The sequence below is a fragment of the Triturus cristatus genome, chromosome 9 (genome assembly GCF_964204655.1).
Source record: "Triturus cristatus chromosome 9, aTriCri1.1, whole genome shotgun sequence".
In the NCBI taxonomy this organism is placed as follows: Eukaryota; Metazoa; Chordata; class Amphibia; order Caudata; family Salamandridae; genus Triturus; species Triturus cristatus.
This window is the reverse complement of record NC_140592.1, coordinates 239,940,356-239,956,811: the sequence shown is the minus strand read 5'-3', so window position 1 is coordinate 239,956,811 and position 16,456 is coordinate 239,940,356. Positions and strand designations below refer to the sequence as shown.

General features: G+C 45.2%; 1 protein-coding gene across 24 annotated transcripts in view; it reads right to left on the bottom strand.

The window, feature by feature from the left end:
* IQSEC1 (IQ motif and Sec7 domain ArfGEF 1) overlaps positions 1 to 16,456 on the bottom strand; it is a 787,671-nt gene that overhangs the window by 131,583 nt on the left and 639,632 nt on the right. For 21 of the 24 annotated variants that reach the window (XM_085624821.1, XM_085624830.1, XM_085624822.1 and 18 more), the window contains one exon: positions 12,906 to 13,185. In XM_085624821.1, the coding sequence (XP_085480947.1) occupies positions 12,906 to 13,185 (280 nt within the window). Of the gene's footprint in view, positions 1 to 12,905; positions 13,186 to 14,095; positions 14,280 to 16,456 lie in introns of those variants that run through there. The other 3 variants (XM_085624832.1, XM_085624834.1, XM_085624836.1) reach the window with 1 other exon arrangement.

Below are 16,456 nucleotides of genomic sequence, written 5' to 3'. Positions count from 1 at the left end.
TTGGTGCAGTGAGACAGTAAAGCGTCGGCGGAAGAACCCGCCTGCTGCCCCGCCCTAAGAACAAACCGTGGCATTGCTACAAGGTTGCAGTGACGCCATGCTGACGCAAAGTTGACGCTAACGAAAGTTCTCGAACTACCGAAAGGAATTCTGGTTCAACAGCTAATTCATGGAAAGACTTAGACTGTGCACTGGCCCGACCCCGCCCCAAGATGGCGCTGATGTAGGAGTGGCCTACAACTCCTTGTGGCGTTCCAGCCACGTGACATTTGTGTTAAAAAGAGATATATAAATATATGTATGCGATGCTTTCACACATGATGGTGGGGGAGAGGGGGGGGGGAACCGATTTTTTTTATGTTAATCTAGTGTTGCTCATGTTGCTCGACGCCTCTCGCACCATGGCCGGCCTATAGCGGCTGTAGGCCCGTATTTCTACACTGACATTGTTTTAAATAAAGGGCTTCTTAAAAAGGAATTACGGAATCAGTGTCATGACTAATCATCTGGGTTGTTGAAAGTTTCTCTTTTAAATAAAAGATTGTCACTCCTAAGCGAAAGCATACAGATAATACGGACTCAATTTGCCTAAAATATTTTTGTTTAACGGAATTTGTACCCATCACGCCTGCCCCCCTTTTTCCAAGAATTGTCAAATCAATAATGAACTATAACTTAAGGTATATGTCGCACGCAAGGTATGGTATCCTGCACCATAATACACGACCAATTGAGAAATACATGCACGACCAGGGAACCCGAATTTAGGAGATGAATGAACTAGAGCATCTTTGCCTCGAACTAAAGAATAATAGGTCCGTGGTATTACCCACCCCTGCGGCTAGCCTGGTACATGGTAGGTAGAACTTTGTGTCTGCGCGCGCTGGGGTATTTTGAATACTGCACCTCCCCTCCCCTCTTATTTTCCCCTCTATAGGTCACGACGAAGTTCCGACTGAAGAGTGGAGTGGACATGGACCGCACCAAGTTCAATATCAGGGAAAACATAGACAAACGTTGTGAGATAGTGCGTAAAATTACAGACCACCATTGGGAACATGAAAAACTGTATGATATGATTGTGCGTGTGTACTACGATTATACGATATGAATGTGTATGCATTTCATGTTCGGGTCACTTGAAGAGAGCGTCATCGTATGATTGAGGTGCTCGTCCACCGATCAAAGGGAGGAGAATAAAGGGTCAGACAACCCATAAGATAAACTACGAAATGCTAAAGGTACGCAGCATGCATAGGAATAGAGGACAGGAAAGGAGAGGTCCCCGTGCTCGACGCAGCCCTGAGTCTCCGTCTTGATGCATGTACTGTCACACCCTATCCGGCATTTGTGTGTACGTGGTCACCGAATTTATGTCTTTTCCCCGCTTGTGTTTTCTTACATGGAACAGACCCATGCTACTCCATGTTGTGTGTGCACCAAGTGGCCTATTATCTTACCCATCTCTCTCTCTCTCGTTTTGTGTCGTATGTATGCCAAAATAGCCTACTTGATGCACACGTCTCTCTCTCTCTCTCTCTCTCTCTCTCTCTCTCTCTCTCTCTCCCTCTCTCTCTCTCCCTCTCTCTCTCTCCCTCTCTCTCTCTCTCACACTCTCTCCCCCTCCCTCGCAAAAGGCTCTTTCTTGCCCTCTTTTCTTCTTGAATAAATTAACGACATACACCTCTTTGGTAAGTGTATAATTGGCCTGAACACAGTGGTGTTCGAACAAATTGACAGAAACAAAAACGACCATACTTTACCACGTTACTACCTCTCCTTTTTGCAAACGTTAAGCCTAATCGGCTGAGAAGGAAAGGACAGGTAAGACGACTGATGTCTCCCAATCTGACCCTCAACACGGGGACTATATGTCAGTGTTTTTTGTTCTTAAGGGACACCATCTCCACCGCCCAGAATTACCCCTGACCAATTAGCCCGAAATAGAATGTCTAAAGCACCCTGTTCTCCCAAAGATAACTCCAGCCCTATACTAGCAGTCTCAGAGTATCCCGAACGAAACAGCTGATGGCCCTGTTTTAAACTGATAAAGGGTCACCTACTGTATGAAAAAGATACTCGTGAACGCATGACCGTAGCACCTCGCACTTACGGGTATTACCAAACCTTGTATTATAGGGCGCAGAAACTGACACCTAGAAGGCCAGACGATGGACAGGGACACCCACAGAACCCTGCACCACAGCAGTAATTAATAGATTAGTAACACGCACCTTAACATCAGAGTTAATAGACACCAATCATATAGTAACAGATAAGAGCATTTCCGCAACTACTCAGTGGTTGGGAAGAGAGAATGAAGTATGTAAATGTCTTCCCTGCCAAAATCCCTAAGACTTTCGTTTCTTATAACCTATTCAAGGATAACCCGCAGCCATCGGAAGAGAGGGGTCGGACGTGACGCACAGTCTGGCTGCGGATCATAAAGCATCTATGACATCGACCAAGGGGGAAGCGACGAAGCAAAAAGGGTGTGAGACGAGACACCATTATCAGAACGATAAGCGCGAAGGGCTACATCGAGGCCCCTGCTCACTGACCAGCGTGCCTGAAGTCTCAACCCGTCGGGCCCGATTGATGGGCCCAGTGCTGAAAGATTCTGCTCTCCTTGGTCCGCATTTTTGATCCGATCCCATGCCACCCCTTTCTCTCTTCCTCTTTCATTTGGACTATGACTTTGACCTACTACCGAGGAACAAAAGGCCGGCACCCTGTCTCAAAGTGCCTGTGGTGAACTGTGTTAAGGAACAGGACTGTGATCAAAGAACAGTGAGTGGTCACACCCTGCCACGTGAGAAATCGGATTTGAGCTGGACCTTAGCTCCACCGCCGGTGCTCAACAGTGCCAACGAAAAAAGGACAACAATGAGAGATTACCAGTGATAGCTCTTTATAAAACAAGGACACTGGAAAGAAGGACCCATGTCAAAGTTGAAAATCCTCTCCCAACCACCTTATTATATTAACTATCTTCTTCATGATGTTGCATCAATCACTTCCGACTGTACACTGAGAAGTTAAGAAAATGTAACTTTGTATAGTAACATTCATAAAACACCAGCCATGTACACGACTATACTGCAACTTTGAATGTACTTCCTCCTCGCCTACTTTATCAGACTGTATGAGACAATGTACAAATGTGTCAGATTACTCCTGCCTACCCTTAAGACTCTGTATCTTTAAATGTATGACGAACATTGACGATACTGTAACTGAAAAGCTAACAAAGGTGAATATTGGCCGGACAAGCTGGCGAGATATGTTAAAAGGGAGGACTGTGGAAATTTAGCTTGCATACTGAACATTATCTGCGCCATCTTGCCTCTCCCCAGCGCCACGCATAGCAAATGTACGGTCGCCATTTTAGGCACCCCACTCTCTCTCCCCGCTCACTCTCGATCGCCAGCGCTTTCCCCCGGCGCTGCGAGCATCCCCCGCGCGCCGGCCACCCCCGCTCTCTCAAACAGGCCATAAACCCTCTCCTTCTGCGCGACCCTGCTACGGAACCACTTCCGACCGACAACCCATACATGGTCATGCCTCTCCTTTGATAAACCCCTTCCTCTGCGCCCCATTGTCTGAACTAGTCCCAGGCCATCACCTAGCCCTGCGGATGCAGTTTATTGCCCCTACTGTAAGGGAAACACCCCACATCAAAAGGATTACAGTAGATCAAAGCCCCTACCCCCTGAGGCCCGGCCGGTTGCACACACCCCCCGGGAATTAGCGGAATTCCCTGCTGCGCGATAGCCATCTCCCACTGCGGGTAGGGTGGGAACCTCTACTGTAACCATGTGTGGGATCGGATCTAAACCGGGGCTTCAGGGGATATTTCCCCCGCACATCAAGGGAATCTCAAGAATGTACTATGTATAATAAAGCAATAAACCAGTGTATAAGAGACCAGGTCTCAGAGATGCAGTTAGAGCACCTCGTGACGATACCTTGCTGTCTGATCTGATGTGTTCTGCTCCGACGGAATAAAACTTTGTTTCCTGCCTTCCAGTCTCCGGCGCCTGCCTCTTTTATTGGTAAAATCATCGAGTGGTATGAGAGGCGATTACCGCCGGGCAAATACTTGAAAGGTTATCGACCGAAACTGCCGCTACCACTTAACAACAGCATATTACACCATGTGACTCAGCGTTTCTTTACTATTTTACAAGAGGATCTTCTGTTATGGACCATCTTATTCAGAGGTAGTTAGTACTTCAGATGGAAGCATACTGCCTCCCTCGCCTATCGTTTGGTAGGAGTTATTTTTATTATAAAAAAAAAGTGACAATTTTTCAGACATAATTTGTCATACTGCAGTAAGTGACGTCCCTTTCAAAATCTAGTGCAGCTCAAACACTCATCTTTACTCCTGAACCTCTTGGCCCCCCCTGTATTAGTAAACGCATACACCAGCTCCTGCATTCATTAAGATTCAGTCTTTCAGGGCTTTAAGTGGGCTGGGTCCTGTTGGTGCTCAGCAACGGAAGTTCTAACAAGCATTGGCAATTCCAATAGGTCCTGGCAATGCCCGAGCTATTGACTTGGTTAATTTGAATGTTTTTTAGCCATGTTATCTAGCATCACATCTGCTGTTCAGTATGCCTGAAAGTTATTGAAAGCCTAGAATCACAGGATGTTGAGCTGAACCCGAGTCTCTTCGCCCCCCAATGTTGAGTTTATTATCCTGCCCCAATGCGCTCAGAAGTAAAGCGAGACTGAGGTGTAAAGGCCAGAGCTGCCGACAGGGGAACTGGGGAACCAGGTTCTGATCTCTGGTTCCGCTGAACAATTTGTGATTCTTGGTAAATTACTTACGCTTCCCCCTGCCTACGACAATGAATGTGATGCTGTGTAATGTAACTGGTGAGCACTTAAAGAGCTCCAATGCCACTGGCTGGTGTTAGCACTATGGCAAGATGGAGGACGGAACAAGCGCTCCAATACCATTGGATTGTGCACAAAAGAAAACAGCGACAAGGGAGGTAGTGGGAGGACGGGTCAAGCAGTAGAGCAGGAGGGTAAGCGGATAGGGGCAAGCAACAATGGGGTGAAAAAACACCTAAATTGAAGCAGGATCAGCGGCAAAAAGGAATGTAACTGGTGAGCACTGAAAGCGCTCCAATAGTATCAGCTTGTGTTTGCGCTATAGCAAGATGGACAATGGAGCGGCGCTCTAATACCACTGGACCGTAAAAAAAAAAATGTGCGATTTAGGTTTTAAAAACTTTTTAAAGAAATGCATTTGTTTATGTAAACATACATGCATTTTAGTGGTATGTGTGTATGTGTACAAGGGAGACGGTCTGAATACACAAGTACTCCAATGGAGTGCTTGAAAACAGAGAAAAATAAAAAAATAGCTCCACAAACCGGGAGCAATGTAAGGAGACATGTACTTGGTCCATGCACTATGGGAAGGCCGAACACAAGAAGAGGGCATGATGCCCGTATGCAATGACGAATGGCATCAAAGAAAATGAGAGCGGTGCTGAGGTTTACCAATGATAGTAGGTGGGCAGCCTGTAAGCCCACCGGTAGCGCATGCGCTGTCTAGCCAAGACCTAAAATCCAGGAGCTGAGAAGGGCATCTACAGGGCTCTCCATTTTTACACTCAATCTTGGAGTGAAAAAAAAAATCTTACCGCATAATAGTAACGCCCTTCAATATAACTTTAAGAGACTTGTTACAGATAATATTTCAGTCTCATCATTTCAGATTTGATTGACCCTAAAATATTATTTCCAACAAAGTCATTGCTGTTACTTATTAATCTTACGAAACTAACAACCATTGACAAGGCAAATAGTTCTGGTTTGTTTTAGGTATGGCAGCTGTCGTGTTATATTTCGATGCAAGAACAGAACGAGGCTGAAAATACCAGTCGGGCGGACACTATTCTAAGCACAGATTTTTAGCTTAGGTGTTTAAGCCTAGCCCTTAATTACATAGGCCACTCCCATTTGAGAGACCAACCTCCGGCAGTTATTTCATTCCACTTAAAGCCCTGAGTGTCTTTGTATTTATTACGTCATTACTGCTCGGATCATTTTCCGTTGTCCACCATTAAATAAACGTGTATTAAACTTACTCTATATCCTGCTACCACCACCCTGCGTCAGCAACGGATAAATGAAGGGGGGGGGGGGGGAATTGAGACATAATCCACTTGTGTTCTCATGGAAAGTGGTTCTTCGATAAAGATTTCCTATTTGTCTGTAAGTGTGCCAAAGTAACATTTTAATCCAAAATGAGGCGAGAAATACAGTTCGTCAGCGTGCAGTTCTCAACCTGTGGTTAGTTTAGTGTTAAAAATAATCGTCTCCATCGACCCATTGTTTCCACGAGACACTTCGTTAAAGAAAGAAAAAAAACCACCGAACAAAAACCCTCCCATTCTCACGCGGCAGCTGCTTGAACTATTTAAATATATAAAGCGGATGATCAGAGGGCACAAAAGTGAAAGGAGAACGTGTGAGCGTGGGGATCTTGAGGGGCGGGGCCTCCTGACGTGCCAGCCCTGAGCGACAGACATTCGCTCACTCTGCCACACCTCCAGCCTGCACTATAAATACTCCGTCTGCCGCGCAGTTCTATAATTATCCTGGCATTTCAGGAGTGGGCAGGAGGGGAAGCTTGAGCAACAGGCAAACGGACGCACCTCAACCGGTACAGTTGGTGCTTTTAAGTGTACACTGGTTGTTAACGGGCAGCGAATGAAGCTGCGGCTGATCAGAAAGAGCCTCCCAGAGGGAACGCACATTATATTTTCAAGAGTTTTTTTCCCATTACTGTAGAAATAATTCACATTTCTAGTTTTATTCATCGATGCTAAAAAAAAAAAAATGCGAATCATTAGGAGTAACAGCCAGGCAAGGGAGCAGCTCTTGCGCAGGTGGGCTCCCTGCACGAAGTGATAAAAAAGCAATTTCTTTTTTTTAAGATTATGAACGGCCTGGACTCATGTTAAACGCAGACTAAGAGCTGTGCGAGTTCGATCCCCGATCAGGCCAATACTGTGTGTAGTCTGGAGAAGACCGTCTACAACTTGCTCCTAAAAGTGTAGTTTTAGCGAGTTAACGCAAATGCAAAATAACCTCATGTGCGTCCACGACTAGTGTCAAATGATCGTGTCAATGCTCCAGCAGTTGTCGTTTTGACAGAAGGACCAAGTTGTAGAAAATCAGGATTTTTATCTATTTTGTAACATCGCTCATTTACATTAAATGTTGTTCATTCTTAGTTCATCGCAAGCTGTCTGGCTGTGAAAGAACTTTTGTGGGCTCACAAACAACAAAGTGGGCCCCATTGCTGACCATTGGTTGTCACTAATTTTCTTGCTTATTCGAAATATTGCCTTCCTCTTCTCTGTGCATGTCCCTCCCCAGGCTCCTAGCCTCTTTAACGTCCTTTGACTGGATGAATTGTATAATATGAATTGTATACTTCCACGGCTTCACTTTTAGGGAACTAATTTTCTTTCTGGTTAAGTACTCCATGAGAGTGAATGTGTTTTCCAGCTCCCACCGTTTCCTTCTACTCGCATTCTTTGTTGCTTTAGCTCATGTGCTTCTCCTCCTGCATGGTCCTCTCATTTGTGTGTTGCTTTTCCCTTTCTCCCCTCAACCTCTTTCCGTTGCCTCCCAACCTAATACCACCACTTGCGCCATCAGTGCTCTCCCATCCCTCCCAGTCCCTCAAAGGATTTTATTTCTTTGTTCGAAAATATATACATATTTTTGGAGCAGCTCCTATTTGCTGCTGAGCAATTCTGCTTTAAGAAATGCACTTTAGTGCAACTTTAATTTTTTTTTTTTTTATGAACTGAACCATGTTGCATCTATCATCTTGGGCCGGTAAATAAAAAAATGTCATCTGCATCATTACAGAGAGGCATGTGGTGAAGCATGTAAGTTCTATAGGGATAACATCACAGTCATCTTTTCGCTTTGTTTTGCTAGCACTGCACAGCAGCAGTAAAAATCATTTCGAAAGGCAATAGATTAATAAGGCGAGACATATTGTCTTTCCCAATACTTGTTCTGTTAGCACTTGAAGCATCCACCTACCATAGTCCTGATTCCAGCAAAATATTCTAAACTGTGGAGCATTTCTGCAGGTGTGATGTACAGTAGCTTAGTTGGCTAGTAGCCCAACGTTCTGTGCTAGAGTGCAGCCAGTTCTGGCTAGCCAATAGCAATTTGCATTCTGGGACTTGTAGTTCTGTTTTTAACATCGTAAATATAATCTTATACACCCTACCGTTGAATGAGCTGTTGGCTAACAAAAGACAAATGGACCTAGTGTAACAAGACCTCTGGCCTCTTGGTATTTATGAAGAAGGACACTTAGTTTCAGTGAGAAAGCTTCACGGCCTGCCCACCTGAAAGGGTACCAAAGGACTCAGTCACCAGTCTCCCGCAGGCATATCCAGTACCTTGCTTAATTACCACAAAGGTTGGAAAATAATGACCTGTCTCTGCACCTTTCCATGCTATTGAATCCAGCTGGCTTTACATTAAGATTTAGATGGGCATGATTAACAGAAAAGGTAACAACCAGACTAGATTGTACAACCAGACATTTTTGCCCTAATCTGACATCTAATCCACGATGATGGATTCAACCCAGATCTGTGACTGGGGGCGAATGTCTGAAAAGTTTCAGTGCTCCATCCATCATCTCCTTGTGTTTGCTTTGTTCGCTCTAAGTTGGCAGGGTATGCCCAGACATGGGTCCCTTGCTCACTTTGCCACTAGTTTCAAGCTAGCCTGGCTGAAGAGGGATGTTACCCCGAAACCGGTCCCAGGATGCTGGTTTCTGGTCCAGGGAAAAACCTGGTTTGGCAGTTCCCACGAGGCATAGGGTCAAGACTGATTTGCATACGACTGGGTCTGAACTGGGGTGGTGAAGTGAGCTAAAGAACAATGGTGGATTCAACCCAGATCTGTGATGGGGGGGGGGGGGGGGGGGGAAGTGTCTAAAAGGTTTCTGTTCTCCGTCCATCATCTCCTTGTGTTTGCTTTGTTCGCGCTAAGTTGGCAGGGTATACCCAGATATAGGTCTCTTGCTCACTTTGCCACTGGATTCAAGCTAGCCTGGCTGATGATGGGCGTTACCCCGAAATAGGCCCCAGGATGCTTGTTTCCAGGTCCAGGGAAGGCCTGGCTTGGCAGTTCGGGTTGGACTGTTCCCATGCGGCACAGGGTCAAGAATGATTTGATTATGGCTGGGTTTGAACTGGGGTGAAGTGAGCTAAAGAACAATGATGGATTCAACTCAGATCTGTGACTGAAGGGGAGTGTCTGAAAAGTTTGAATGCTCGGTCCAACATCTCCTTGTGATCCAGCTACCCATTAAATGTATTGCATATATTTTATCTAATCCTGCTACCCTTTAAATGTAATACATATTTCTTTGTTTTAATGTTACCATCTTTGTAGCAGAAATGTACTATATCATATTACTCTCATATTCTGATAAAGTGCCTGCACAATATGATTAGTTTTCTACCCACACGTGCCTACAAAGCTCTCCATGACTTAGGACCAGAACATTTGAACCACCGCCTTGCATTCCACACACCCGCCATACAACTCCACTCCGCCTAACTTGCCCTGGCCTCCATCCCACGAGACCAGAAGTGGAGGAAGATCCTTCTCCTACCTCGCTGTCATGACCTGAAACACCCTGCCTCCTCACCTCAGGCAATTCGTGTCATTGACCCAATCAGGAAGGACCTCAAGACCTGGCTCTGATCCTCCACAGGTAGACGGATCAGCAGCCCCCCACCATCCCCCCAGTGCCTTGAGACCCTCACAGATGAGTAGCCAAGCTATACAAACCCCTGATTGATTGACCCTGAGTGTGTGGGAAATTAAAAATAGAAAGACGGCAGAACTCCTATGTTAGAAAAACCCCACTCCCACACCGGAAAGGGTGGTGGTAACGGGGTCTTTCCAGACATACACAGTGGTAGCTTGGCTCGAGTGGTCAGGGGTCAGGCACCGTGTTAAGCATACGCAATACCCACACAATAACCATGCGTGCATCCGTTCCAAAAACGACACTACACCTTAAATATTATACTGAAAATATATCTCTTTATCTTCTTTTCTCTTAGTTGCTGATTAAATAAATAATAATACAATCACAGTACACAAGGCTTTTTCTGTGGAAGGGTACGTCAAATAAATACTGTCTTAACGATTCAATAAATAAGGTAGATCATAAATAATCAAGGCATAAATATAAGTGCATTACATTACAGGCAATTAAATATTATGAGGCAATAAATACTGTACGACAATAAATATTGTGAAACAATAAATACTGTGAGGCAATAAATAGGATAAATACAATAAATACAGTGCTCTCAATAAATAATAAAAGCCAACAGTGACACTTGTAAATCAGTTCACATTCCTGAGGTACTATGGGATGATTTGACCCAATCCCAGCTTGTAAAGATTTGGATGGCCTGAGGGGTATACTCCCTGGCTTGGACAAGGCTGAGGCCTAAACTGAGGTAGATAAAAGGGGGGGATCTAGAGATCTGGCTCTCCCACACTACACAACCCCTCTGTATTAGTCTCAGCTCACCCCTGGCACAATCAAGCTGGTTCCAGCACCCTAGGTTAGTCTCTCAGGGCTCCACAGGGCCTTAGGCGCCCTCTATTCCACTTACTGCCCTTTTTTATGAAGCTCCGACGCCGCTGGAGTCGTGTCGACGCCGTGAGGCGGCTCCGGTTCGATGTCGGCGGCCTCGGCGCAATGTCAGTTCTAGACGACGTCGATAGGCGGCTCCGGTTCGATGTCGACGGCCTCGGCTCGATGTCGATCTCCGATTCGATGACGTCGGGCAGTCTTGGCTCGATGACGACTTCGGGCAGCTCCGGTTCGATGACGTCGGGCTGTCTTGGCTCGATGTCGACTTCCGTCGGCTCCGGAGTGCGACCTCCACTCCCGACCTCCGGCACGATTCTCTTCAGGTTCCGGCGACTCCGGAGGGCGGACTTCACTCCCCCGTCGACGCCGCTCACTCGACCTCGGGTGACTTCCTCCTCGACCTCTGGTACTCTCCACGACCTCCGTCGGCGCCCTCTCTCGACCTCTGGCGGCTCCGGGTACGACGTCTGCTTTCCAGTCAGCGCCGCTTCTCCACCTCGGGCTCCAGGTCTCAGGCTTCTCGACGTTGGACTCCAGGGAAACCAATAAACAGGTCAGGAACTTGCTGTTCTTTACTTTTAAGGCCTGTTCCTGCTGTCCAGGTCCTTAAGATGGTTTTCTCTTGCTTTCTCCCACACAGGGCTCCAGGCTGGGCTCAGTCAGTAGGGACTAGTATCAAGGGTGGGTTTATGGACCCCACTCCAGGCACAAGTTTCCACCCCTGCTGCCTCACTCCTTCCTCCTTCAGGTTTCTGCTGCTCTCTCTTCACCAGTCAGGTGCCAACTGCCAGCTCCAACTGTCAACCTGGAGATGCCTTCCCAACATTCTAAACCTGCCTCACACTGTCACAGGGTTCTGGAATGTTCTGGAAGGTGCTGGTAGGTTCCAGTGATGTCACAGGTGACAATGGGTGGCCACCATTTTGTGCTCCAGGCCCTCAGACAGAAGTTCCAGGGGTAGATAAAATGGCTCCCTGAATCTGCATCAATACTAAAAAGTCTGGTGGTTCCCAAAAAGGAAAAAATACTAACAGGGTTTGAGGCAAAAGTGGGACAAAATAAATAATGATGAGGAGGGACCACCCAAAGGGCTGACAGGTCTAACACAGATGAGTAGCCAAGCTATACAAACCCCTGATTGATTGACCCTGAGTGTGTGGGAAATTAAAAATAGAAAGACGGCAGAACTCCTATATATCCGTAAAGCCAGGCTAATATGGGAAAATGACAGAATACTAAAACACACCCACTTTATAGTATGTTCTGTAACTTCCACTTGTGGAGTTAACATGAGTTTATTAATGGCATAGGAGAAGTGATAGGGGCTTTGTTTGGGACTATGAAACATGGATTTGAATACAGTTTAGCATTTGACTGAATATTGTGCGATTCTGAGCAATTCACTTAATCTCTTTGTGTACAAGCGTGTCAAATTATATTGTGAAATGTAAGTGTTTTAGTCTAAACAGTAAAGGCTCACTGGATGTACACCACCTTGCCTCAATTGCCAACATCCCAATAATTGACATCGCTCTGTTCCTTACCAGCCTGAATTACAGTAAATAAATACCAACGCGTGCCTTAAAAATCGCAATAACTACGACATATAAAAACAGATGTAGCTACAGAAGAGGTTCCCAATTCTGGGTCACAAAGGCAGATAGATGCCAGATATTCAGGCTATCATTTAGGAAAAGTTTACAATGAATTCAAATGTCCACCATTTACAGTTCGTGCTTAAGCTGAATATCTGGCATAGGATCCTACTGTCTTGTACCATGTAGGAAAAACCTGATACTAGTGTATTCACTCAACACTGTAGGCAATCAGCAAGATTAAAAGCTGCGCCTCCATAATGACCCAGGGTCAGAACGAGAACCGAAAGCAGCCCTGGCAAAAATGATCAAAACAGCCCGCTCCCACCCTCTTTTTTTTCCCATTCGTTTTCGCTTACTTCACATGAGGAACCAATGGGATGACCGGCTGTAAATTGTCCTACATCTCATGTTTTGCCGTTAATGTTTTATAATCCAGTAGTTTCTATGAATTGTATCAAATCAATTAGCTCTTTCCTGTTCTAATACCAACATATCACATAATCATCAGTTTCATCATTTTCAATTCATGTAAATTCTTACAAGTGTTTCGCCCTTCTTTGCGCTCATCAGAGGAGGATTGATACATTTGAGCTACTTTATTAGTTTATTAATTTACGCACCTGTTTATCTTGCAGGTCGGAAGAGAGTTCATAGCTCTCTGAAAGGGAGCGCGACCTTTTGATCGCTTCTTCCTCTGCCTGCTTTCGCAGGATAGATGCTGAGTGCTGCAGCTTGGGTCTTCTAGATCGCTGTCCGGGGGAAATGGCATACAGCCCATAGGGAGTATGGTCGTACTGATCTGGACTTATGGACGAGCTGTGCGTGATGGGCCCTTGGTGGTAACTCGATGTGCTGTCCAAGGAACCGCCAGTATCTCCTCCTTGAGCTTCACCCTCAACACTGGAAACAGAGAAAATACTCTAGTTAGCAATGAAACGCAAACTTTGTGCTCACGAAACCGAAACAATACTTTTAATACAAACTCTATTTCGTAGGGGTATTTTGAAATGACAGTAAATTTCAGTATGCTCCCCAGTGAAAAGACAAGTGGTTAGGCTCTGGCTTACGGAGAGTAATAACATTTCTGTGCATAACACCCTTCACTTAAAACTGCCAACATTTTGCATTAAAACCATCATATATGGTTCAGTGTGCGTAGAGACACTGCCCTTTGCTTCGACAACCCCCCACATGCAACTCATTACCCATCTGATGCAACATAAGTTCTGCACTAACTCAATTAAAACAAAGTTGTACACATTACGAAAACATTTTGAGTCACTGGTGTCCAATGTTGGTCCATGAAGGCCAGAGCTATGCCACATTTTTATGATATTCGCACGAGCTCAATGTACAATTAATTTCAATGCAAAATGTATATTATCCGTGGCTCTACTGGAAACCTGGTACCGTCGCCAGCACTCGTTGTCCAACACTGGTTACAACTATCGTAAGTATTATTAAACTGTGCGTAATCAATTCAGTACAAGCACAAAGATTGTTTAGAATGTAAATTCTAAAACAATAATGAGCAATATTACTATCCATAATATTAGTTAGAACTATTAAAACACTTAACAATATACATTAATCTTGCACACCCCTCTCCCCCATATAACAGGCGCACGCACCATGGTCTGCCTTTCACTGGAAAATGTAAGCGGTTCAGGCAGATCAGGGAGAGACAAAGAACAAGCACTGGCAAAGTCAACAGTTCGGAATTTCCAGTAGTACATGAGCTCACCGACGACCAGACACATTTTGAAAGCGGTTAGCCGGCCAGGGTTGAATGAGATTTACACGCCCTTACCTGTAAATTTTGATACAAAAGCTACTCCTCCGAGCATCTACAGTTCCGCAGAGTTGTATTTAGGCACTGCGTGTACGGCGTACCAGTTAGGAAGACGAAAACGTCTGGTGCAAACTGTCCGCAAAAGGTGTGGGTTCCTTCCAAGAATGAAAATGACAGTCTGGTGTTTGCACAGTAAGCACTTCCGTCAGAGGTCAAAGTACACAGAGTTCTGAGGGCAGTCGTGTGCGCAGATGACACGGCGAATCGGATCAAAGCTTACACCTACGACAATGCGGATGAGAGCAGGTTATGCGTGTAGCCCCAGGGTGGGGGGTGGTGAAGGCTGAACTGTGCGCCTTGAAAACTGCATCACTCATCTCACGCAGAGGAAAGCCCCACTGATCACAAACACTTCCAAGAAACACCTGTCAGTAAAAGCAGTTTCATTTTGCTAGTCACACATGATTTAAGGAGGAGGGGCTAACGGCTACACACTAGCAAAATGCACAGCGAAAAGCACAAATGTACCAAAAGTTGAATTCAGTGGCCAGCGGTCAAACTTAAATTACGCCGGTGTAGTAATTCATGTGATTTTGGGAGATTTCCGCTTTACACTTCTCAAATTACACCATAGCGCCACTTTGCATAAATACCCGCCATTAACTGTACACATTTCCCACGAACGCGTCATTTGCAGTAAAATGAATGCATGTACTTTTTTTTTTAGCGTGAAGCGTGTACTTGCGTGAAAAATTGCAGCGATGATGCATTTAGCGCTAAAATAAAGCACGAAATTAGAGAGCTGCATTTTCACGTAATTTTGCCAAATTTTTGAGCAATCAATTACACAACCGTAAATTAGGTTAATTTCACAAATGCGTGCCCACAAATTTCCCTATATGCCCTAAAGTACTACGGAGTATGCACGAGTTAACAGATAACCCAACCTACAAAATAAATCTTAATGCAAAAATAAACAAGGTCCTGTAGAGTATGGGCATTGTGCCCTAAAATATTTCCAAAGAAAAATATGGAGTGGATTGGAGGTGAGCTGTTAAACAGGTATTGTAAACCCGCTGGTAACAGACACAGACAGGAGTGGAAGGGAAGAAGAAGCGGGAGCTGAGGTGTCAAAAGGAAAACTATAGGATAACAGGATAGTCCACGGGACTAGGAGGAAGAAGTAGCAATAAATCTGAGAAGAGTAGGGTGACCACCTCCTTCCTCCTTTCGGCTACTGTTTCTAGTCCTGGACCTTTGTGTGATAACCTAATGCATACTGGGTGCTGTAGTCTTGTTTTAGGTTCCCCTAAATTATTTAGACTAACACCTGAAAACAATGATTTTGTAGGCATGGAGTGAGGTGGTCATCCTATTGAGGAGATAATCGGTGGAGCCCAGAAGTAATCTCTAGGCTTGCGAGGGGAGTGACGGGAGAACTGTGAAAGTGCAACGCAGAGTCTGCATGGGATTGGAAGCGATAAAGCGATCATGCATTGGTCCTGTGAAGGGGGTATGGTGGGTAGATGTGATGTGGACAGAAGGAAGCTGGGAGAAAGCCCAGAAAGGAAAGGAGAGGATTAAATCTATGAAAAGGTATCTGAGGAGGATATGCCTGGTGTACAAAGGTAGAAGAAGGCTGTTAAGATGTCACAAAGAAGACCAAAAGACTGAGATCACCATCAGAAGGTGATGCTTGGGGAGGCAAGGGTTTGGCGGCAGGTCCCGTGGCATCGGAGCCTAAAGGAGTAAAGAGCCCTCAGCATGGCCATATTTTAGAAACTAATCAGAGGAGGGGTGGTTCTTGCCTGCATTTGGGATCCTGGCATCCTTACTACAGTATTGTCAGGCCCACTGGAATTCTGCAGCAGTGGAGGGCCAAATTATGCAGCAGGGTTGAGTAAACGATGTGGCAAAAAAGGCAAATTATGCAGCACTACGCGGCACATTCTGGGATAACATTACTTCATTGTTTTGACAATTTTAAAGTTAACACTGTCCGGGCATTAGTTGCACCTATTTATTATTAGTTTATCACCCAAGTATAGCAATAAGCAACAGAAACTTTGCAAAGGGCCTTCCACTGTGTAGCAACATGTGTCGCTGGGTAACTTTTGAACAGTTTGAGCTAAAAACATTTTTTTTTGTTAAAATCTTCAGAATATGAAGCAGATGCTGGATTATGTGGCAAATGCAGAAAATCTTTACTTATGCGTAAATCGCTGTAGCCGCACAATCACATAATTCCATTGGCCTGGACTATAGTGGTGGGAGCAGTAGACTGTTCAGTATACTTACTTGATGTTAAGTTTGGTTCTTTGCCACAGCCACAGTTCTTTGGCACTCGGGCTAACACCCTGCCCAGCCATCCAACCCAAG